The sequence below is a fragment of the Podarcis tiliguerta genome, assembly GCF_965153285.1.
Source record: "Podarcis tiliguerta genome assembly, chromosome: 8".
Taxonomy (NCBI): domain Eukaryota; kingdom Metazoa; phylum Chordata; class Lepidosauria; order Squamata; family Lacertidae; genus Podarcis; species Podarcis tiliguerta.
The window spans coordinates 5,630,228-5,654,346 of NC_139541.1; the positions used below are offsets into that span (position 1 = coordinate 5,630,228).

Sequence of the window (24,119 nt, forward strand, 5' to 3'; positions counted from 1 at the left end):
ACCGTCATTTAACGTCACACAAGAGTAACACTCTGGCCTGGTTCCACACAGCTCAGTAGAAACCACTGAAGTTTATTTGCAGCCACAATGCTTACACTGTATGCAGCAAACACCCTTACAAGTCATCCAGCAATCTGCTCACGCAAAAAGGACCCAACACACAGTCGCCAGAGGAGAAAGAACAAAAAAGAATAAAAACCGAGGAGGTGCTATCTGGGAAGAGAAACCAGGGCAGGTTAGGGCTGGGCTTGGGTGGACACAGAACTAGCAGCAAGAAGAATGGGGAAGTACAAGGCAAACAGGTCATTTCCCCCCCATTATTTCCTCTAAGTAAATTTAAATATCGAAAAACATTGATGTTGGTGCAGCATTTTTTTTGGGGGGGGGGAATGGACTTTTCTCAAGGGGATGTCATGCTGGGCCTGCCTTGGTAGCAAGCCTGTGCCCACTCCCAACAGTCCCTACTGTAGACAGGCAGCAGAGATGACCTCAGGAAGCCCATGGCCACGCTCTACAAGGCTGCCTTTTGGGGAGGAGAGAAACTATCTCAGGCCCTGAAGCAGATTCTCTATGCATTTTCCAGCAGCTGAGAAACAAGGAGGTTCACACACGGAGGGAAAAAGCCTGGTGCAATGTTCTGGGGAGGGGAGGGGAGGCATGGACAGAGCAGCTCAGGCTTCCTTGGGCTGGCCAGCTGGGACCAGAGCTGTGTCAGTTTGATGGGGCAGAAGGGATGGACACTCACGGAACAGCATGGAGCATGGCATGGCTTTGAGTTCCTAACAAGAAGGGGTGGGGAGGGGAGAAGGAAGATTGGGGTAGGATGGTGCAAGTTAAAAGGGATGTATAAGAAAAATATACATTTGGAATTTTACACTTCTTGTGCCTCTCTCTCTACACTGGTTACTAAATATAACTCTGCACTTTCACACCCCCTTGCCCAGGAACACGGCAGGCGGCCCGGAGACACAGCTTCCTCACTCACATACAACCCTCACTTCAGCATTGGTGCACTAAACTCTGTAAAAATTTCAGTCACACTTTTTTTTTTTTTTTTAAACTTGAGTCAATATAAACCTTGTTCAAAATGTTATGAAAAAATGTACATGTTTATACAAGGCAGGCTGCGGCAGGACGCTGGGGTTCCGCTCCAACATTCACCCAGGGAAATACGCCGGTCTCCCCCTTGCTCCGCCCCCCAAGGAAACGAGCCCCCTCTGCCCCGGTGAACTTTTTTTTTTTAACACCCCTTCCTCCTGCAGCCTAGCCCCAGGGACCAGCAGGGATCAGAAATGCCCTTTTGTCTTTCCATCGGAAAAGTTAACCTCCCCGGCCCGGGCCAGAGAGAGGTTCCTCGCGAGATGTCAGCTCATCATGTCGTTGCTGTTTACCCCATAGGCGGAGTTCTTCATAGAGTCATTTACCTCCCGCCGGAATGCAGACAGGTTCTGTGTAAACCTGCCAAAGAGGCAAGCCAAAGCTGGGTTAGAAAGCGGGCAAAACCCACCATCACAAGATGTTAGTCAACCTATAAAATACAGGCAGCACTCATTTTAGGCATGTCCAATGGGCATGCGATCGCGAACGTGTGGGCCTTTTTGGGCTTGGATGGGTGGTCACCATCTGTACTGACAACTGAACTCTCAGAATCACTTGGAAGGCTGCTCAGTGAAGTATAAGGATAGTTCTCGATTTTGCTGCAGGGATGTGAATTGGTAACTTCATTTAAGGCACTTTAAGAAAAGCAAATAAAGTGTATAGCCCTTTCTTGAGGCATGGCAAGTCGGCGTTTGGTAAAGGCTTGCAGGGGTCATCATTTGTGTCCTGGTTTCTTGCGAGGTTCTTCAGACCCCGACTCTCTTCCCATTAAGTTCTACCCCTCTGATCTTTCCCTTAAATTTGCTTTAACATCCCCATTCTCTGAAAACCTCTGTTTTGAACAATAATTCTGTAATAATCAGCTGGAAAGTTGGGCTGGTAGCAGCTGTGTGCACACATTCCCTGAAGCTGGGCTAATTGGTACCCACAAAATATTCTTGGAATGGGTTTCCACAGCCACCCTAGGCAGGCTGTCCTATCCCTGAACTGCTCTTCAAGAAGAAGAAGAGTTTGGATTTGATATCCCGCCTTTCACTCCCTTTAAGGAGTCTCAAAGCGGCTAACATTCTCCTTTCCCTTCCTCCCCCACAACAAACACTCTGTGAGGTGAGCGGGGCTGAGAGACTTCACAGAAGTGTGACTAGCCCAAGGTCACCCAGCAGCTGCATGTGGAGGAGCGGGGATGCGAACCCGGTTCACCAGATTACGAGTCCACCGCTCTTAACCACTACACCACACTGGCTCTCGGGAAGTTGGGAAGACATTCCTAATGGTTGGGGTGGAATGGCCGAAGCCAAGTCCGCTCCCTTACTTTTGGTCAAGAACCGTTCCCCCACCTTTCTGACATCCGAAAGCTGTTGACATTTCCTACTTTCCACTCCCACCTCCCTAAAATAATCTATTTAGGACAGTTAAGCACCCTCACTTTCAGCCTGCAGAACAGGCTTTGCAAAGTATTACAGTGGTGCCCCGCAAGACGAATGCCTCGCAAGATGGAAAACCCGCTAGATGAAAGGGTTTTCCGTTTTTCAATGCGCTTCGCAGGACGAATTTCTCTATGGGCTTGCTTCGCAAGAGGAAAATGTCTTGCGATTCTTGATGTTTTTTTCTGCTCCCCACCCCCTTTTTCTAAGGCGCTAAGCTGCTAATAGGCTTTTAGCAGCTAATCCCTTAAGCCTTTAATAACCGCTAAACCGCTAATAGCGCTAATCCGCTAATAGGGTTGCTTCGCAAGACGAAAAAACCGCTAGACGAAGAGACTCGCGGAACGGATTAATTTCGTCTTGCGAGGCACCACTGTATATTCTTCTGCTCAGGGTCTTGCTAATTAGGAAATGCCAGCACTTAATGAGAAGGGCACGTGGGGCAGAGGGGAATACTGCTTTAAATACTTGCAAGTACAGGGTACTCGCTTCTGCCCTCAAGTAAGAGTTACTGTGAACATTCCCTATTCCTAATATCCGCCCCGTGTCTGAGCCACTAGTGTTGCCCAGCAAATTCCAAGCAGCTCTTAAGGAGCTCATGACCTCATATGTTTTCCAGTGGAGCAACGCTACAGAGAGAAGCTCCGGAGGCAAAGAGTCTCCCCTGATGCCTGCGATGGCTCCTGGAGGGCCTTGAGTTGCTGGCAGCCTCAGGGGAGATTTCCATCCCCAGCTGTTATGCAGTCTGCTCTCTGCAGCAGAGATACTGACCTATCGCGATTCTTGGTGAGCAAATTACGCTCTATGCCTTCCATGAGATTTTCAAAGCAGAGGTGCATAGCTTGCTGCTTCTCTGGAGGCTGGCTGTTCACTATACTGTTCCGTAGGTCTGAGAAATACTGGAAGGGGGAGAAAAGAGGGGATGCTGGTTAAGTTATCCAAGGGGCTGTGCTGACAGGAGTCAGCATCTCCAGAGCACTCCTTTTAAGGAGTCCCAGCCGCTGAACAACTCTTTAATAAGTGCCTTACCTTTTCATTGAGCAGTATCAAACCAAGAAGAGGCCGAGACATGGACCACTGATTCCTGCAGTCCTCAAAGATGATGATATTCAACACTGTTGATAGCATCTAGAAGGAATGAGCAAAATCAGGCAAGCTGTTACACTCTTCAGAGATCGCAGGGACTTTTTTTGAAATACAGTGGTGCCTCGCAAGACGAAAAGAATCCGTTCCGCAAGTCTCTTCGTCTTGCGGTTTTTTTCGTCTTGCGAAGCAAGCCCATTAGCGGATTAGCACTATTAGCGGCTATTAAAGGCTTAAGGGATTAGCGGATTAGCTGCTAAAAGGCTATTAGCGGCTATTAAAGGCTTAAGGGATTAGCGGATTAGCTGCTAAAAGGCTATTAGCGGCTATTAAAGGCTTAAGGGATTAGCGGATTAGCTGCTAAAAGGCTATTAGCGGCTTAGATCAGCTGATAAGCGGCTTAGATCAGCTGTTAAGCGGCTTAGCGAACAGCTGTTAAGCGGCTTAGGGGCTTGGGAAAAAGGGGGAGAGGGGGAAAAAAAACCCCAGGAATCGCAAGACATTTTCGTCTTGCGAAGCAAGCCCATAGCAAATTCGTTTTGCGAAGCACCTCCAAAACGGAAAACCCTTTCGTCTAGCGGGTTTTCCGTCTTGCGAGGCATTTGTCTTGCGGGGCACCACTGTAAACGTATGACTGAATGGAACCATTTAAAGGGGGAAGGGTCTGCTGCATTTCTGCTTGTAGGCAGTCAGTCAAGGAAGCTTAACTCTGCGTGATGGTAATGTGCATCCCTAAGCACACCAGAAGACTCATCCAGTCTGTTCAGTGTGACCTGGATGACAGGTAATGATGGGCATCGGCTAAGTCACTACCCTTGCTGGGCTGGGGCACAGGCTCTCTCTTGCCCCGTCCAGTCGCCTTAACTGAGCCTTGGCAGGTGCACACAAGAATAGCCACACAATAAGCTTGCACTGAAAGGAAGGAGTAGGGAGGCCGCAAATTAGCACCTTGTTGCAGGTGCTTCCCGACTGGCCTCTCACTCAGGAGAGCTGAGATGCATCATCAGCTCTGATGTGACAGGCTGCCAGCCCCGTCAGGTCTCCTCTCCCCTCAACTGTTGGGGCAGCCATTCTCCACCAGATGGCCTCAGTGGGAGACACAGGAAACCGGGCTTGTTCCATCTGCTTTGCTAGATGCCCAGCTCCACCAGGCACCTCCTGCTCCTGAACGTTTTTTAAAATAAGATTGTAAATCTGTAGGTAGGGACTGTCTTGTTTGGATTGTATGCAAGCCCCTCTGGGAGTCATTTTGCCTAAAGAATGGGATTTGTTGCTGTTGTTTAGTCGTGTCCGACTCTTCATGACCCCATGGGCCAGAGCACGCCAGGCACTCCTGACTTCCACTGCCTCCCGCAGTTTGGTCAAACTCATGCTGGTAGCTTCGAGAACACTGTCCCACCATCTCGTCCTTTGTCGTCCCCTTCTCCTTGTGCCCTCCATCTTTCCCAGCATCAGGGTCTTTTCCAGGGAGCCTCCTATTCTCATGAGGTAGCCAAGTCTTGGAGCCTCAGCTTCACGATTTGTCTTTCTAGGGAGCACTCAAGGCTGATTTCCTTCAGAATGGATAGGTTTGATCTTCTTGCAGCAGTCCATGGGAGTCTCAAGAGTCTCCTCCAGCACCAGAATTCAAAAGCACCCATTCTTCGTCGAAAGAATGGAAATGCACTAAATAAATCAATGTTGGGCCTCAGCAATTCAGCTCCACGAGTGTCACAGGATCAGCCAAGGAGGCTGTCAGGACTGGTCGTTGTCCTCTTCAGATCACCACACAAATGCTTCTTGTTCTTTATAAAACTTTTTATTGCGTATTAACAAAACAATCTTATAAACGGTTCTCTACTTTAACTATTCTTCCTCAGAGTCCCTTCTTTCAGATACCTTCTGAGCTCTGCTTCTCCATGACCAGCCACCCTCAAAATGGCGAAGGCGCCTCTCCCTTCGTTTTCCCGCTCTTTTTTCTACCCTCCTGGCTAGAGCTGGCCTGTATCTCCTCTCCTCTGAATCTGAGCTAGAACTTAACCCTTGCCTTTCCTGTGAACAGCCAGTCCCTCCCTGTTGTTCCTCTTGCTCCCTTCTATTAGATTCACTGCTCTCCCTCCCCCCTTGGGGAATGCTTTCTCCATCTGATAAACTGAAAACTTCTAACTCTTCCCTGACAGAGGCCACCGGCTGCCACCACTACCTGCACCCCCCGCTTACCTGCTGGATCATCTCTGGGTGCTGCTGCATGATGTGCAGGAACCGGTCGCTCTCCTGCGTCAGGGGGGCAGCCCTCTTCTTGGTGCTGCGGGAGAGCTGCTTGAAGAGATAGGTGACAATGTGGTCCAGGCAGGAGCAGCAGCCAGTGCAAACCATGGTGTCTACAAAGACAGGAAAGAAGGGGCAGAATGGGGTGACTCCCAGGACCTCAAGGACCACCTCTCCCCATATGAAGCGACCCTGACTGTGATCGTCACCTGAGGCCCTTCTTCGTGTGCCTCCTCCACAGGAAGTCCAGAGGGCGGCAACACGAGAACAGGGCCTTTTCTGCAATGGCTCCCCATCTATGGAACGCTCTCCCCAAGGAGGCTCGCCTGGCGCCATCCTTCTGTATCTTTAATTATCTGTCTAGGTGCCTATGGCTGCAGGCTTGCGATGCATCTCAACTGCCCAGTCTCCTCCTCCTGACCCCTGTTTCATCACCACTGGCAGCTGCCTCACAGGGAGGCACCCCACCCCACAGGTCACTGGCCCCTTGGATCTTCCTGCCCACCTGCTTCCTCTGCCCAAACAGCCCCCGACTCCTCAGGCTCCTGCCCATCCAAGGAGACACACAGAGAACATGGGATATACTCACCTAGTGCTGTGAGACCTTCCGAAATGGAAGAAAGAATATACATGATTACGTGCGGCTCCAGGCTAGCTATAAAATTCATGTGGTCCTGGGTGAGTACTTCCAGTAATGAATAATAGGACTGGCTGAGTTTAGGGTAGTCCTGCAAACAAAGGAAGGAAGGGAGAATGTGGGTATGAGAGATGTGAAGAGTCACAGAATCATAGAGTTGGAAGAGACCCCAAGGGCCATCGAGTCCAACCCCCTGCCAAGCAGGAAACACCATCAGAGCACTCCTGACATATGGTTGTCAAGCCTCTGCTTAAAGACCTCCAAAGAAGGAGACTCCACCACACTCCTTGGCAGCAAATTCCACTGTCAAACAGCTCTTACTGTCAGGAAGTTCTTCCTGTTTAGGTGGAATCTTCTTTCTTGTAGTTTGGATCCATTGCTCCGTGTCCGCTTCTCTGGAGCCGCAGAAAACAACCTTTCTCCCTCCTCTATGTGACATCCTTTTATAGATTTGAACATGGCTATCATATCACCCCTTAACCTCCTCTTCTCCAGGCTAAACATGCCCGGCTCCCTTAGCCGTTCCTCATAAGGCATCGTTTCCAGGCCTTTGACCATTTCGGTTGCCCTCCTCTGGACACGTTCCAGTTTGTCAGTGTCCTTCTTGAACTGTGGTGCCCAGAACTGGACACAGTACTCCAGGTGAGGTCTGACCAGAGCAGAATACAGTGGCACTATTACTTCCCTTGATCTAGATGCTATACTCCTATTGATGCAGCCCAGAATTGCATTGGCTTTTTTAGCTGCCGCGTCATATCCTGGTGCATCCCAAAACTGATACAGGGAGCAACAGCCCAGTGCTTATACAACCCCACTGCAACCCTGCTGTCAGAAGCAGTGTGTTTCAAAGCATCTCTCCCATAACAGGGGAAATACAGCTTCTTGATTGTTGAGCTTGTGCAAGGCACTAGCCCATGTACTGTGAACCCTCAACACCAGAATTTCAAGGTGTTTGCAAAGAGAGGTGGTAAGTAAGAGGAAGAATTTGTGGTTTTATTCTCCACAGAACACTTTCTCGTTCTTCAGCATCTACTGACCAACTTCCCATTCGGATCCCATGACGCCATGTTAACCCCGTGGTTTTGTCTAGCAAGGGGCATTAGCCTTCCTGCCCAAATCACCTGTTAGTAGCAACATGCAGGATTCAGCGCAGACCTTGTAGCACAGGTTGTCCAAAATGACATGGGGGGGAAATACATAAAGGCATGAAAAAGGTGGAATCTTAACTTAAGCTCCGAGAAGGAAAACATTGATAGCAGGTTGCCCATCTGTGGCGCAGAGTAACTGCAAACCAACTGTGACATTTGTGTACAGGCAGCGCAGTAAAACAAGGGGCTATATGCGAAGCAGCGCTGAGCCAGGATCCCATCAGTGCAAGGACTATCACTAGTGTGACAGAACTTCTTCCCTTGTACGCCTGCAAATCTGTTCCAGGGGCTCCTCCAACTCTCAAGCGGGGTTTGAGGATTGTGCGGGGAGGAGTATTGCTGTGCTGGTGATAATCCTTGCGCTTATGGGATGAGTTCCTGGAATGCTGCCCCGAAGTGGGGGAAGGTTTGAGGGCCTCATGCAAGGCGGACAAGCTCACCAGAAGGTCGCTGTGGGGGATGGAGAGCAGGAGTTTGATGAAGGTTTGCAAGGCGTTATCAAGTGCGTCGTCCCCATACAGACGGAAGACACCGAAATTGACGTAGCTGCCGCTCAGGGCAGCTTTTAACATGGAGAAGCAGATGGAAATCCCTTTGAGCTTCAAGGCATACACTTGATCCTTCGGAACCTCCCCCAAGGTTAGGATACGATTTCCTGCAAAAGCATTTTATAAAAGGCTAGTTATCTCAACTCTGCTCAGTACATTTCCCCTTTAACCTCAGCCCAAAGTATATTATTCTCAGGAGGTCAACAGAGAAGTGGAAGTCAAAAAGCCACACTGAATGTGCAGGAGACTATTACTCCACTCTCAACATGTCGCCTTCACAACGGGGTGAGGCCAATATCAATCTTTATATTGATACAGAAAGGTGTTTTTTTAATGTACTCCTGTTTTTAAATGTTATTTTATAACACGGAATAGTTTGCCCTCTGTTGCTGCTCGCTTTGACCTTCGGTTCTACTCTAAAATAATCCAAAAATTCATGTGAATAACCTAGCACAGAATGTACTGTGTTTTTTGCTCTATAAGACTCACTTTTTCCCTCCTAAAAAGTAAGGGGAAATGTGTGTGCGTCTTATGGAGTGAATGCAGGCTGCGCAGCTATCCCAGAAGCCAGAACAGCAAGAGGGATTGCTGCTTTCACTGCACAGCGATCCTTCTTGCTGTTCTGGCTTCTGAGATTCAGAATAATTTTTTTCTTATTTTCCTCCTCCAAAAACTAGGTGCGTCTTGTGGTCTGGTGCGTCTTATAGAGTGAAAAATACGGTAATTAGAGAAGAAAAGATGAGACTGTCAACCGCGACCTGGGAAAAGTGCCAGAGGGCAAGGAAGTTCTGGGGGGAAAGCCATGGCCTGGCTGTTTGTCTTTTGGCAAGGTCTACTCTCCCTCCTGCTCCAGGACTTCAGACAGGAGATCTGCTCCTTTAGAGGAAGTCTGTGACTGGAGATGTTGCAGGCTGCCACTTCCCCCCACCCGTTTAAGGCCAGTCACAGAGTGGGGCATCCCTTGGCCATCCACTGCAACCTAGTGCAGCCCATCAAGTGACGCCCGTTCCCTCGAAAGAGACCCACCATAGGTAGTTATCATTTTACTCGTCTCCCGGAAGAGCAGGATGCCATTGGGTGAGGAGACATCAAACTGCAGCCTCTGGGATCTGGAAGCAAGCAACAAAGTTGTGAGTTGGCTGAAGTATGGGGAGAAAAAGCACTGGAGTGTTAGGATATTTCCGTTCCACCATAAAAGGGAGCAGGCTTTGAGTCACAGAGTCTGCGTATTTCCTGTCTCACAGGATGTTTATGTTGTGTCTTTGCTTTCGTTTTCTCTCTCACTGCCGGAAACTCTCTAGCAGGCAGTCATGGTTTTTCTTTGTTCTGATCAACGCTGAATAAACTTGTAAATCATGCTCTCCTGGGTGCATCTTTTGCTGTGCATATCTGCTGATAGTGTGCAAGAGCTCTGGATCTTTTTAAAGCTATTTCTAGAGCTCCTGTCGCTAATTGCTGATACTGCGTGTCTACAGGAGATCAATGGACGTCCGGAGACGACATGGAGGTCAAGATAGACTTTGTCTCCTTGGCAGTATCCCAACATGGAGCTCATATAATGGCCAATGATAGGCCCATCCTCCATGAATTTAGCTATCGTTTTAAAAAGCCACCGAAAATAAAAAGCCATTACGGTCTCTTGTGGAATTCCACAGACAAGTATGCGCTGCTCAAAGGACTACCTCTGATTTGTCCAGATCTTCAGAGGCCCCTGCTAACAGAGGCAACCAGAGGGCAGGGGGTCTCCTATGCTGTTTCCAGGGACAACTGACCTGGTCCCCGTGGTTACACTTAAGCTTCTGGTGAGTTTTATGTTGTGAACTGCCCTGTGATCTTTGGGTGAAGGGTGGTATCCGAATAAATAAATAAAATAAACAAATGTTTAAATGTTCTCCTGTGACTGTTTCTTGCACTGCTCTTTGTTACTGTCAATTCTGCTTATTCAGATTTATTTCATAAAATTTATCCACGGTTTGTAAAAAAAAAAGCAAGCGGTTTACATAAAAGGTAAAACAATATTATTATTATTATTATTAGTAGTAGTAGTAGTAGTAGTAGCAGCAAGAAGTAATGACAACAGTAATTTAATATTTTCAAAAAGTTCAAACAACAATAAACCAAAAACAGATTACAACTCACATCAACTTTCTAAACATCTGTCAAGGCTTGTCTAAACAAAAATGTTTTTTTAGCCAGCACCAAAAAAAGAGTATAATGAAGGCGTCTGCCTGGTGTCAAAAGGCAGGGATTTCCGAAGTGTAGGTGCCAACACACTAAAATATTGAGTCCTTACAAATGCGGAATAGGCATTACATGGCACCTGTAGTGGTGCCAGTTCCGCCGATTGAAGCAGCCCAGTGGGCGTATATGGAGCAAGGTGATCTCACAGATAAGTTGATGGTGGTACCCTGGAAATTATTAACTGAAGGGCAGTGTTTATTACTTGCTTAACAGCACTTTGACACAAAAATAACAACCTGTTTAACTCTCTTGCCAATATTGGATTGTTAAAACCACTCCTCATCCCCTCTCTTCCCCTTATCCCAGCAAGGCCCCTGCAGATATAAGAATGGCCCCCTTGCATTCCTAGGCCACTCAGCCCTGGCAGTTCCAACCCTCTTCCCCTAAACCTACCTGTTGTGCACCAGCTCGGCCATCAACTTGAGCACAGGTGTGGTGCAGGCTGGATCGTGGTACCAGAGCTCAACTGCCCGTTGCAGGATTGGCATGTAGGATGGGTAGCTGTGAGGCAGAAGTTAAGGAGGCAACACTGCTTCCAGGATGACTTTAAATATTCAGGTTCTTAAAACTCAGAGTGTTATTTAGCTAAAGGTAGGAGGGCATGGGCACTCACAAAAGACATCTGATGTTGCCACATTAGGGTGCAGATAAGAAGCCTGAAAAGTGGATGAGTACTTTACGGGAGGGAGGCGGGAGGCGCTGTGGGTTAAACCACAGAGCCTAGGGCTTGCCGATCAGGTGGTCGGCAGTTTGAATCCCCGCGATGGGGTGAGCTCCCGTTGCTCAGTCCCTGCTCCTGCCAACCTAGCAATTCGAAAACACGCAGTGCAAGTAGATAAATAGGTACCACTCTGGCAGGAAGGTAAATGGCATTTTCCGCGCGCTGCTCTGGTTCGCCAGAAGCGGCTTAGTCATGCTGGCCACATGACCTGGAAGCTGCACGCCGGCTCCCTCGGCCAGTAAAGCGAGATGAGCACCGCAACCCCAGAGCTGGCCACGACTGGACCTAATGGTCAGGGGTCCCTTTACCTTTATCTTACTGGATCCCTTTGGCTGAGATCCTGGTGGGACCCCACTGCCACCACTATGTCTGCACCTTATTTGTGGGTTCTCTTCCCTGGCCACAGTCATGCAGCCTCTCCAGATGTCAAGACAAGAGGAATTCTACAGGTGGCACTCTGTGGCCCGCAAGCCCTGCTTCTTGATCAGGGAAGCAGCTGAGAGCCTATCACCTGAGCTGCAGTGTCATCAGAAGGGTTGAAGGCAACACAAGGCAGTTTTCAGCAGTGGCAGGAAGAAGTAAAGGGACATACGTAAGGATTAAGGATACATCCACTCGAAGAGCATCATAAAGCTGGTCTTGGCGTTGAAGGCAAAGGCAATCCCCCTTAAATCTCTCACCAGGCCAACCAACGTCCTCTGTGTGAAGGGAGAGGTGTGGGTTAGGGGGAAGAAGCAACTGTAGAAATGGATACAGTATGATCACACCTTGTGCAGGGATTACGTTCTGAGGATGGTTCGTACATACAAAACCATGTGCACTAAACCCACTCCTTGGAACCTCCCCTGCACAAAGATCATTGCCTTCCAGACCAAGGCCAAACAGGCCTTGCCCCCAAAGAAGGTGTAAAGCTTTTAAACATCCACCTTGCTTACCAAGGCAAGGGCTCTGGGATGCTCTTGCCGGTCATCCGAGTTCCCCCGAGAGCATCCCAGAGCCCACCTGCTGAGCAGGACTTGCCCATTAAGCAAGTTCCTTCCATTGAAGGAAAACTCGCTGCAAAAAGAGCTCTTAAACTCTCTTCATGTGCACATAAACTGTGCAATTTCAACCAGCCCATTTTCAACCACACAAGGTTGAAATTGTGAGCCAACTGCACGTAAGATGAGATCGTGCTGTACTCCCTGAGCAACAGCATTGGAACACAGTTCAGCTCAGTGCTCATCTTCCCCCCTTAGTGGGACGACACGGAGCACATTGCGTGCATCTCACTGGTGGTAAGTTCCCTTGAGAGTCGCCAGACACCTACAGGCCCATTGTCTCATTTGATACCACTCAAAGAAGAACAGTGGGACTTACTATGAATGTTCCTTGTGGTGGACAGAGGGTACCCAGAGGGAATTCTTTCTGCCCTCTCACTCACTCTCAAGGCAGGGCTTGTGCCCAAAAGGCAAGAAAACTGAAGCATCCATCAGGAGGAGGCTTGGCACAACGCCACTGAGACCAACCAAAAAGTCTGAATAATTGGCATTAAACTAAACCCCTCAAGATTAGGGAAGGAAGGAGAGAGATGCAACAGCCTCTAAGAAGAACAGGTCAGGGACACAATAGCAGAGATTATCCAAATTACAGAAGCCCTAAGAGCCACAACTGGCTTATGCCAGGGGCAGTAAGACAGCCAGGAACTAATATAGCCCCAACTCTCCTGGAGCAAAGAGTACAGGTCGCTGTGGAGTAGGGCTAGGCAGCCAGCTCATCTCCTCCACAATGCAACCTCTTCCTTCTTACCAGGACTTCCTAAGGTCTCTGGATCAGGAGACAGGATGATGGAAAAGATGGGGCACCTATTTCTTTGACACGCTCTGTTGGGAACCTCAAATGAACGGTGCCCTTTGCCATTCACCAGGCGACTTTGGCAATGCCAAAAGTGCTTCTGAATCACTTTGCGCACAGAAGGATTCATACTCTGGTGTCCAAGTCTTGGTGACTTAGCCAGGCAGCTTTGATGATGTTGTATCACAGCAACTGAACCCTGGTCTCTGTGTTCGTCCCAGGAGAAGGATAAGCTTTGTGAAGACAATACAGGCAACAGTTTGAAAGGGTGGGCTCAGAGCTGGCGATACAGATTCCCAAGAAGTCTAGAGTGCCTCAGATGCATTGGAACATGCAGGTATGGCTTTACTATCAGAGGGGGTAAATCTGGTGGTTGCCTGGGCTCCTGTGATGGAGCAGAGTGCCTCCACTGCACAAGATGAAAAGGTACTCAAGGTGCACAATTGCCTTCTAAGTCAACGTTTTCCCGGGCAAGAAAAATACCGGGCGTATACATCAAGAGGTGAACAAGACACATATCTCAGTTAGTTACTCTATTTGTTTTCAGTATTTAAAATGCCATTTGTTTTGTTATTTGTTTTCCATTACTGAACTGGAGCAAGTGCATTTGACTTCGTTAATCTCACATTTTTGTTCCCGTTTCTTTTGGTAGCAGACCTAGCTAGTCATTTGCTGTCTAATTGCAGGGCTTTCCATCCAAATGACATAAAACTGAGAAGCATCCTACAACTCTTTAATGGTATCAGACCTGCCAAGTTTCAAATGCAGAGGACAAACAGCCCGTTTTATAGGCAACTTTAAAAAGTGCAGACAGTGTCTGACTGCTCTCTTTTCCCACTCCCTGCAACCAGTACAAGCTGTTCCAGACAGTTTCCATTTTTTATCCCAAAAGAAACAAATGGCTTTTTCCCCATTTAAAACTCATTCTTTTGAATGACCATTTGTTTTTATACTTAAAAGCAAATGGGGTTCGTTCACTTTGTGTGTTTTTTTTAAAAAAATCATTTAAAAAAGCAAACATACACCCCTACTGTACATCCCAAACATGTCTGAGAATCTGGAATTGTTTTGTATTGTGGCTATCAAGCAGATATTGCATTGCCAGGGAGGCTAGAGTGTATTTTTCTGAAGACCCGGACACTGGTGACATTAACTGGTGCCTTCCTTTTGCTGGAGTCAAAGTACGGCCAAAACTGTTGCTAGGATGACACCTTTCTCCCGTGTTTCCTCTTCTCGCAGGAGGGAAGGTGTGAATTGTCAAGGGCACATTTGGCTGGGGTTGCGACTCTGGTTTGTTCTAGGAGTGATGGTGTCATCTGACATCAACGCTGCGCCCCGATTCTGCAATCCTCTAGCCCCCAGATGGGCGGGGTACAAATAAAATAAGAGTAAGAATAATGTCTCAATTAGCCTGTCATCGAGGGCTTCTTCCCCGAATAGTTTGGAACTCTGATCAGGAACCACAGAAAGGTTTGTTTTAGAGGTTTGTTTCCAGGATTCAGTGTTTAGGCCATAAATTCATTCTAAGCACACCACCATCTTGTCGTAGAAGAAAAGAAAAAAAAGATGCATACAGGCTAGCATCTGCTGCCTGTGACAGTTTTAAGAGTCCTGTGAAATGATCAGGGCAAGAGAAGAGAAAAAGGCAGGGACAGCCCCCCTCTGTTGCCAACTGGGGTATAAATGGGTGGGAAATAAATAAATAAATACCCACGACGAGAGTCTTTTTGCTGAGTGGTTGTCTGCCTACTTCCACTGAATGAAATTAAGGACTGGCCATTGCTCTTTTCAGGCCAGGATTGCACGAGGAGCCTGATGGCTTTACAGTCCAGGTGGCAGGTAGCATCCTGAAAGCTCAATGAGGTCTGCATGCAGCGAGAAAAAAATCAAGTGGCCAAAACACAGGCAGCCACCTAACTAAGCACTGCAGAAAGAGGAAGGGGAGGAAAAGAAATTACTGGTAGCCAAAAGAGAATGAGGAAGTTCAGAGAGGCAGAAGGGCTCTGATAAATGCCTAGCCCAGGAGTAGGAAACCTAAGGCCCAGGGGCCAGATCCGGCCCAATTGCATTCTCAATCCGGCCTGCGGACGGTCCAGGGATCAAAGTGTTTTTACATGAGTAGAATGTGTCCTTTTATTTAAAATGCATCTTATTTGTGGGGTATAGGAATTTGTTCATTCCCCACCCCCCCAATATAGTCCAGCCCCACACATGGTCTAAGGGACGGTGGACCAGCCCACGGCTGAAAAAGGTGGCTGACCTCTGGTCTAGCCTCAACAGCAGACAGGAGCAGGAATTTGAGGTGTGTGTGTGTTGAGGGAGAGCCTCCTCCTAATGGCCTGATGCACTATGCTTGATTTGTAAAACACCTGCCTTGAGCCCAAGTCAAAGGATACCGTCCTCCATTGACAGGTAATCCCTGCTTCAGATTCTGAAGGAGGCTGGCCATCACTGGAAGAGCCCTCTAGGTTGCACACACAAGCTGAGAGAGAGCCTCCAAGCCAGGTTTTGCCAACCAGGGGCCCACTACAAGTTTGGGACTCCAGTTTGCATCAGTCCCAGTAAGCAGGGCCTGATAGGTTAAGCTGAAGTCCAGAAAGTTTTGCCAAGCAGGAGAAAGATGCTCTCCGTGGCTTGAAGGCTTGTGCGAGGAGGTGGCTGAAGATTGGGGGAGCGAGAGCTGGACCTTCCTTACCTTTGCCTCCTGCTCATTGAAGGTGTTGGTGCTGAACATCTGCGCCACCGTCTCGAAGGCAGCTGTGAGGGGCAGCATAAACTGCTCGTACTGATCCTCGTCCTCCCCTGGAAGAGAGGCATGAAGGACTGTTATCTTCTACAGCCCTGTGCACAGCAACACATGCCACAAATCTGGGGTCGCTGTCAGCAGAATTCTCCTCAATTGGCCCGTCTAGTGAACTTTGGGGTGCTAATGTGTACAAGATAAAGATCAACATTCAGATTCCCCCTCCCCAGCCTAGCAGATTTGTTTGCTTTACAGGAAGTTAGCTTATTAACTGCCCCCCCACCAATAATTAAATTAGTTAAGACTAGAAAAGTCTAGTGGGCCCGTAAGAACAGAGTGCAATACCTAGGTCCACCATGAGGAGGCGCCCAAGTGCAGTGTAGAAAGTTGTCCGACATCTCATATCACTCAGGTTGGACTGATTGTTAATACCCAAGAACGAAAAGTGCTCACTCTGTTGAAGAACAAAAATTAGGTTATTGAGGAGCAGCTGGTCAGGGGGTGAAGGGGCAGGTTTCGTGCCTGGCTTGTGCCCACACTGGCCAGTCAAGAACACACTGTCTTCCTTACCCTGCTTTTGGCAGTTGGGGCAGCTTGCCTAGAATTTGGTCATCAATCCCAGCTGTCAAGTGCGTGTAACTCCACTAGATTACTTACAATGCACAGGATTTTTCACTTACTCAAGTGTCATGATTTAGGTGTGGTTTTGAATTTCAATTCCCCCCTCCCATTTTGATTTTCGGGCACCTTATTTGTCTACCTTAACCATTCCAAAACTTAGGCGGGCCTTTACACTGGCCAGATTAAATATGTTACCCTCAGCTGTTCTCGAAGGTAGATATCAAAAAATTCCATTCGACAACCGGCTCTGCCCCTGTGGAGCTGGCTATGTAGAGACGGTGTCACACGTTCTCTTGTCTTGCTCCCTATATAAAGATCTCAGGGACGAGACAATTACGCCGCTCCTATCTGCCATCCCGGGCCGCTCTTGTGAAGCCAAATTGTTCTCACTCCTAGCTGACCAGAACAGCTCGACAACAGAGAAGGCTGCCAAATTTATCGAGAGAGCAATGAGACTGAGAGCTGTTATCTGAATGACACCAGTGTCGTCACCCGGATTCCTCGCCTAGGATTTTATGATTATTATCATTATGTTTTATTATTATTATTTTATTACTTCTGCCAAGTTTTAAGTACTGAGATTATTAATTTACCTAGGGTTTTAATAGGTCACAAGATTGTATGGTAACTATATCTGTAACGTATTTCTCTTGGTGTTTGTCCTTTGATGCTATGGCCTGTCGGCTACGCAAATAAAGTCTATTACTTACTTTGAAATTCAATTTGAATTTTCAACAGAAGTGTGAATAACAGGAAATTATAGCAAAACATCCTCTTTTAGTACAGTGGTGCCTCGCAAGACGAAAAGAATCTGTTCCGCGAGTCTCTTCGTCTTGCGGTTTTGTTCGTCTTGCGAAGCAAGCCCATTAGCGGCTTAGCGCTATTAGCGGCTTAGCGGGCTTAGCGGATCAGCTGATAAGCGGCTTAGCGGCTTGGGGAAAAGGGGAGGGGGGAGAAAAACCCCCCGCAGGAACTCGCAAGACATTTTCGTCTTGCGAAGCAAGCCCATAGCAAATTCGTTTTGCGAAGCACCTCCAAAACGGAAAACCCTTTCGTCTAGCGGGTTTTCCGTCTTGCGAGGCATTCGTCTTGTGGGGCACCACTGTATTTACTTGCGCAATTTGTAGCACTTAAGCTAGCATTTGAAATGCTATCACCAATACTAGGCAGCCATAGAAAGGCCTGGACCTGTGCATACAAGGCAGAGCTGCCATGAGCTGGTGGGGCACAGCGGTCAAATGTGGATGACCCAAGTCAAATGCCCAAGCATTGCAAAGGTAACAGGCGAAGCAACTTTGAACCGGTCTGTATCCTGAAAATTAACAACCGCAGAAAGCTATGCAAACCCTTACCCAAAAGGACTAGAACAGCCTAGAAAACAGACCTCTTTAGCACCTTCCAGAGGTCATTAGCTAATGGGGAAGAAAAAGGCAAGGATCCTGACAAGCTTCTCTTCACAAAGGCTGGGGGCATGTGTTTATTTAAAATATTTTAATCCCAGGCTCAAAGCAACTCTCATACACTCCAGAAAAAAAAAAAAACATTTTGCATACTCTCTATACCAGGGGTAGGCAACCTAAGGCCCGCGGGCTGGATGCGGGCCAATCGCCTTCTCAATCCAGTCCACGGACGGTCAGGGAATCTGTGTGTTTTTACATGAGTAGAATGTGTCCTTTTATTTAAAATGCATCTCTGGGTTATTTGTGGGGCATAGGAATACATTCATCCCCCCCCCCCAATATACTCTGGCCTTCCACATGGTCTGAGGGACGGTGGACCGGCCGACGGCTGAAAAAGGTTGCTGACGCCTGCTCTACACAGCAAGTGGAACTGGTCTCTCTCTTGCTTCTGCTCGTATTTCGGATGCTTTGATATCTCAGATCCAGGGTTGTGGAGGTGTGTGCAAAGGAGATGACAGACAGAGTAGAAACTCATGCAGTGGGGGCTAAGGGGCCTGTCTAGCTACCTGGGGATGCAATAGTCATTTCCAGGCAAGCAGAAAGACAAGGCTTTTATAAACTGAAATGGTTCTCTCTCTTTTTCAGGTTATCATTATCTTACAAGGGACTAACAGAAGGGCAGGTCTGCAGGCCGGATTTGAGGGTCCAAAACAGTCACAGCAGACATCCCAGAGCTCCGTTGCCATGCGGATTTGGGGACAAATCTTTTATAGGAAGGACAATGGGTTCTGCCCAAGAACAAAACAGCAGGCTTCTGGCAATCTTGAAGGGCAGCCGTGTTTCAAACACGTAGCCCAGCCTCTAGATCTGTGCTTCCCAAAGTGGGTGGTACGGCTCCTTCCGGAGTGTGGGGGTGACCTGGGGGGTGCTAAGAGGCAGGAGGGCAGCAGAGGGGCACCGGAGGTGTAAATGAGTGATAGGCTTTGGAAACCTGGCATCACTGGATTGAGTTCACCAATTTTGTTTAATTAATTGAACTAATTGTCTTTTGGATAAATGTACAATTAATGGTTACTGTTTTGAATTTTACTGTGCTATTATCTGCCTTACTGGGCTGTGCAAACCACTATTCTGTATGTTTTTTATAGGGTGGGGGCACTGCGGATAAGCTTATGGAACCAAAGGAGTGGGACCTCAAAAATGTTTGGGAACCACTGATCTAGAATAACTCATTTGTGGCATATCTACAAAGACATCTACTGAGGAACTGAGCCTAGAATGCTGGGGATGTCGAATGGGAATTGGAGGGGGCGGCACAGATGCTGCTAGTACTGGTGCCCTCAATTCCTCAAGTTACAGTCTCTCTCCATTTCTGCCTGTCTCTCACATTGTCAGCACAGAGGCCTCCCATGATGATTCATGCATGGATGTAGGAGAATTTTGCCATCTAGAAGCACGGCATGAAAATCCACCACAGGGGGCAGCACAGCACAAGCCACAACCCTTGAGAGAAGACATGAGAGCTGCCATGTATTCAGCAGAGACCTTAGGAACAGAAGCTACCTGGGCCAGGCAGGAAGACTTCATCCTAAGGAACAATCAGGGACACCTTTCACCGTGCAAATCCGCTCAACCTCAGTGAAGCCCCAGAGATGGCTGAAAGCTTACCGTGTGATTGTTCAGCATGAACTGCACAGCGCTGAGTTTCACCAGTTTCCTAACGCTGCTGTAGGTAGAAGCCATGTTAAGGAAACAGCACCAGTCAAAAACTGGTTAGAAAGCCCTGGGAGGATGAAGGGATGATTCCTGGGGCTGCCAACAAGGTAGCCTCATGCAAACCCGGGAAGATGGGTTCCTCAACCTGGTACTTTCCATAGAATCATAGAGTTGGAAGAGACCACAAGGGCCATCGAGTCCAACCCCCTGCCAAGCAGGAAACACCATCAGAGCACTCCTGACATATGGTTGTCAATCCTCTGCTTAAAGACCTCCAAAGAAGGAGACTCCACCACACTCCTTGGCAGCAAATTCCACTGTCGAACAGCTCTTACTGTCAGGAAGTTCTTCCTAATGTTTAGGTGGAATCTTCTTTCTTGTAGTTTGGATCCATTGCTCCATGTCCGCTTCTCTGGAGCAGCAGAAAACAACCTTTCTCCCTCCTCCATGTGACATCCCTTCATATATTTGAACATGGCTATCATATCCCCCCTTAACCTCCTCTTCTCCAGGCTAAACATGCCCAGCTCCCTTAGCCGGTCCTCATAAGGCATCGTTTCCAGGCCTTTGACCATTTTGGTTGCCCTCCTCTGGACACGTTCCAGTTTGTCCGTGTCCTTCTTGAACTGTGGTGCCCAGAACTGGACACAGTACTCCAGGTGAGGTCTGACCAGAGCAGAATACAGTGGCACTATTACTTCCCTTGATCTAGATGCTATACTCCTATTGATGCAGCCCAGAATTGCATTGACCTTTTTAGCTGCCGCGTCACACTGTTGGCTCATGTCAAGTTTGTGGTCAACCAAGACTCCTAGATCCTTTTCACATGTACTGCTCTCAAGCCAGGTGTCACCCATCTTGTATGTGTGCCTCTCATTTTTTTTGCCCAAGTGCAATACTTTACATTTCTCCCTGTTAAAGTTCATCTTGTTTGTTTTGGCCCAGTTCTCTAATCTGTCAAGGTCGTTTTGAAGTGTGATCCTGTCCTCTGGGGTGCTAGCAAGATTGTTCTGACTACAACTTCCATCATCCCAGCCAGCGTGACTGATTGAGTTAGGCCTTAATGTCAAAGTTGCCTATTGCAATATCTGCGGTTGCATGTACTCAGCATTCACACACTCCTTCCCTGACCCATAGGTCAGGTTGGCTAGTGAACCCTAAGAACTTGAGAAATGCCTACTGGATCAGGCAAATGTTCCATCCAGTCCAGCATTCTGCTCTCACAGCGGCCAACCAGATGCCTGGGGGAAACTGGCAAGTGCGATCTGAGCACAAGAGCCTCTCCCCTCCCGTGGTTTCCAGTAATGGATTTTCAGAAACACTGCTGCCTCCAACTGTGGGAGCAGAACATAGCCACCGTGGGATTTTCACCTTCCTTCTGCTGTGTGCAAGTTATCTGCTCTGCAAGTACAGTGGTGCCTCGCAAGACGAAATTAATTCGTTCTGAGAGTTTTTTCGTCTCGTGAATTTTTCGTCTTGCGAAGCACGGGTTCCCATAGGAAATGCATTGACAGTTTCCCATAGGAATGCATTGATGGTTTTAAGAAAGAGGCGCAAGACATTTTCGTCTTGCGAAGCAAGCCCATAGGGAAATTCGTCTTGCGAAGCAACTCAAAAAACAAAAAACTCTTTCGTCTTGCGAGTTTTTCGTCTTTGGAGGCATTCGTCTTGCAAGGTACCACTGTACATTCATGTGGTAGATCTGCTCCCTAGTTATGGTCAGGACTGCAGAGATTAATCTGCATTGGGCTGGGAGCTGAAAAGGCAACATCTGGGTCCTCTTCCAACCCATAATTATTGATTAATAGTTAGCTTTTTAAAATCCTAGTTGCACCTACCCAACTAGACTAAGCTTCTTCCCCAATTTATCTGCATTTTACAAATACAAAGCGAGTTAAGAAAATGAACTTAACCTGTTCTAGTGCAAAAGAAGAGTTTGGATTTGATATCCCGCTTTATCACTACCCGAAGGAGTCTCAAAGCGGCTAACAATCTCCTTTCCCTTCCTCCCCCACAACAAACACTGTGAGGTGAGTGGGGCTGAGAGACTTCAGAGAAGTGTGACTGGCCCAAGGTCACCCAGCAGCTGCATGTGGAGGAGAGGGGAATCGAACCCGGTTCACCAGATTACGAGTCCACCGCTCTTAACCACTCCACCACACTGGCGCTCTACAAAACCCTAGTACTTAGCTGGAATCAATCACCTAGGGGGTAGGGGCCATTTTTTTCTGGGCAAAATGAGAAATGGGATGATGATTTTGAGGCAGACCAAAGTTATCAAGTGCCAGGCTGGAAATGGGACGGTGAGCCCTGAAGGACATCAAAGCAAGGAAGCCTGGCTTTGCCTGACAGCTGCATGCAACTGTGACGACGTGTCCGTTGGGTGCCCAAGAAGAAGAAGAAGAGTTTGGATTTGATATCCCGCCTTTCACTCCCTTTAAGGAGTCCCAAAGCGGCTAAGAATCTCCTTTCCCTTCCTCCCCCACAACAAACACTCTGTGAGGTGAGTGGGGCTGAGAGACTTCAGAGAAGTGTGACTGGCCCAAGGTCACCCAGCAGCTGCATGTGGAGGAGTGGAGACGCGAACTCGGTTCACCAGATTACGAGTCTACCACTCTTAACCACTACACCACACTGGCTCCCAAGGCCCAAACCCAAGGAAGAGGTCTGCTGAAAAGGATATCCAATGGAGAGGTCGTTGAGAAGCTGTAGTGTCTTGGAGGTGATCGGCTCACACCGCCCCCAGTACTTCAGGTTGGTGATGCTAGAAGGGGAGAGAAAAAATGCACTCAGATTCAAGACTGCCCCTCCTTTCTCTCACCCATCTCCATCCTCCCCTAAAGCCACAGACAACGACACAAGCCAGAAAAGACCAGCGTAAAGTCACAGTACTTACATTTGGTTGACTAGAAAATTATCCTTCAGATAATCTTCACTACTTGGATCCCAAAGCTACACTGGCCCAAACTCAGGGCCCGTGGAATGCTGTGGCACTGTTGGGCCGATTTCTGCAGCAAGGGCAAGAGAATCCTGCGGCAGTGACAACACGCCCCTCTGCCGTGAGGCAACCTGCCCCTTCCACCACCGGCTGCAGAATTCCAGAAGCCCTTGCGAAGAGTCTCACCCAGCAGCCACAGGACTCAAGGTGGGCAGCCAAGGGCTGATTCGGCCTGGGGGCTAGGGAGGGAAGCGCTTGACCCCCTTGGCCCCTCAGGAGCTCGACTGGCTCATCCCAGGCCACACTTGCAAGAAGGGAGCCTTAAACCATTTAAAACTAAGCAATGCTACCAGGGGGTGGGCAGGGGCAGAACAGTCCTGCCTTGGAAGGTGGCTGGCGTGCAAAACAGAGCATGCCTTTTCACTCCTGCCTAGGCAGGTGAAACCGCTGCTGGGAGAAGAAATCTCATGTGGGGGAAGGTGTAGAGGAGGAGGACAGGTGCATCTCTGGAGCAGCCCATCAGCCAAACTCAGGCCCAAAGTTCAGCCTGTAGCCTGGAGGTGTTCCTGCTCTAGTCTCTGAGCATCCCAGCAGAGGCTCAAGGGCTTCAGAGATATATGATGGACAAGCGCAACTGGCAAGGAGTCAGAACACTTACATTTTCCCTATAAAGACACTCAGGACCATGGTCTCATCGTTCAGCCCAAGGACCTCCGAGAGCCGCCGATATAGCTAGAAGCGGAAAACAAAGTCAAGCTTAGAGGCTTCAGTAGAAATTGTTGTTTTTCCTTTAAGACCAAAGGTGCCTGGAGGAAACAGAAGCCTAGCAGGTCAGGAAAAAGAAAACGCAACACTCGATGGCTGTTTAGTAAGGCACCTGCCTCCTAGAATCAATCAATCAAACAAACAAACAAACAAATAATAATAATAATTTATTTATATCCCGCCCTCCCCAGCCGAAGTTGGGCTCAGAGCGGCTAACAACAATAAAAGTAACACAGTTTACATAAAACCAATCAATTAATTAAAATGCATTCTAAAATCAACTCAGAATCAAATTAGTGGCAACCATTGAGCTATAGTTCTATGAGGTTTACCAAAGGAGGGGGTCAGGCTGTGCCCTGGCCAAAGGCCTGGTGGAACAGCTCTGTCTTACAGGCCCTGCGGAAAGATGTCAAGTCCCGCAGGGCCCTAGTCTCTTGTGACAGAGCGTTCCACCAGATCGGGGCCACGGCCAAAAAAGCCCTGGCTCTAGTTGAGGCCAGCCTAACCTCCCTGTGGCCCGGGATCTCCAAGATGTTTTTATTTGAAGACCATAAGGTCCTCCGTGGGACATACCAGGAGAGGCGGTCCCGTAGGTACGAGGGTCCTAGGCTGCATAGGGCTTTAAAGGTTAAAACCAGCACCTTAAACCTGATCCTGTACTCCACCGGGAGCCAGTGCAGCTGGAATAGCACTGGGTGAATGTGATCCCACGGCGAGGACCTCACAAGGAGTCTCGCCGCCGCATTCTGCACCCGCTGGAGTTTCTGGGTCAGTCTCAAGGGCAGCCCCGCGTAGAGTGAGTTACAATAATCAAGTCTGGAGGTTATCAAGAATACAAGAGCCTGCTGCAACAGGCCAATGGCCCATTTAGTCCAGCATCCTGTTCTCACTGTGGCTATGCAGGATTTGAGCACAAGAGCTACTCTCCCCTCCAGTGCTTTCCAGCAACTGGTATT

At 48.4% G+C, this 24,119-nt stretch overlaps 1 protein-coding gene across 1 annotated transcript in view; it reads right to left on the minus strand.

The window, feature by feature from the left end:
- Positions 1-41: 41 nt before the first annotated feature.
- The window catches only part of XPO7 (exportin 7), a 59,435-nt gene continuing 35,357 nt past the window's right edge, over positions 42-24,119 (minus strand). Inside the window, exons 15-28 of the mRNA XM_083453777.1 lie at positions 23,057-23,130; positions 22,144-22,224; positions 19,413-19,476; positions 16,069-16,177; positions 15,676-15,782; positions 11,757-11,845; positions 10,820-10,927; positions 9,212-9,294; positions 8,078-8,292; positions 6,442-6,580; positions 5,805-5,965; positions 3,552-3,650; positions 3,294-3,421; positions 42-1,458 (exon numbers count right to left, since the gene is read on the minus strand). Of these exons, the coding sequence (XP_083309903.1) occupies positions 1,365-1,458; positions 3,294-3,421; positions 3,552-3,650; positions 5,805-5,965; positions 6,442-6,580; positions 8,078-8,292; positions 9,212-9,294; positions 10,820-10,927; positions 11,757-11,845; positions 15,676-15,782; positions 16,069-16,177; positions 19,413-19,476; positions 22,144-22,224; positions 23,057-23,130 (1,551 nt within the window). The 3' untranslated portion in view covers positions 42-1,364. The remainder of the gene's footprint in view (positions 1,459-3,293; positions 3,422-3,551; positions 3,651-5,804; positions 5,966-6,441; positions 6,581-8,077; positions 8,293-9,211; positions 9,295-10,819; positions 10,928-11,756; positions 11,846-15,675; positions 15,783-16,068; positions 16,178-19,412; positions 19,477-22,143; positions 22,225-23,056; positions 23,131-24,119) is intronic.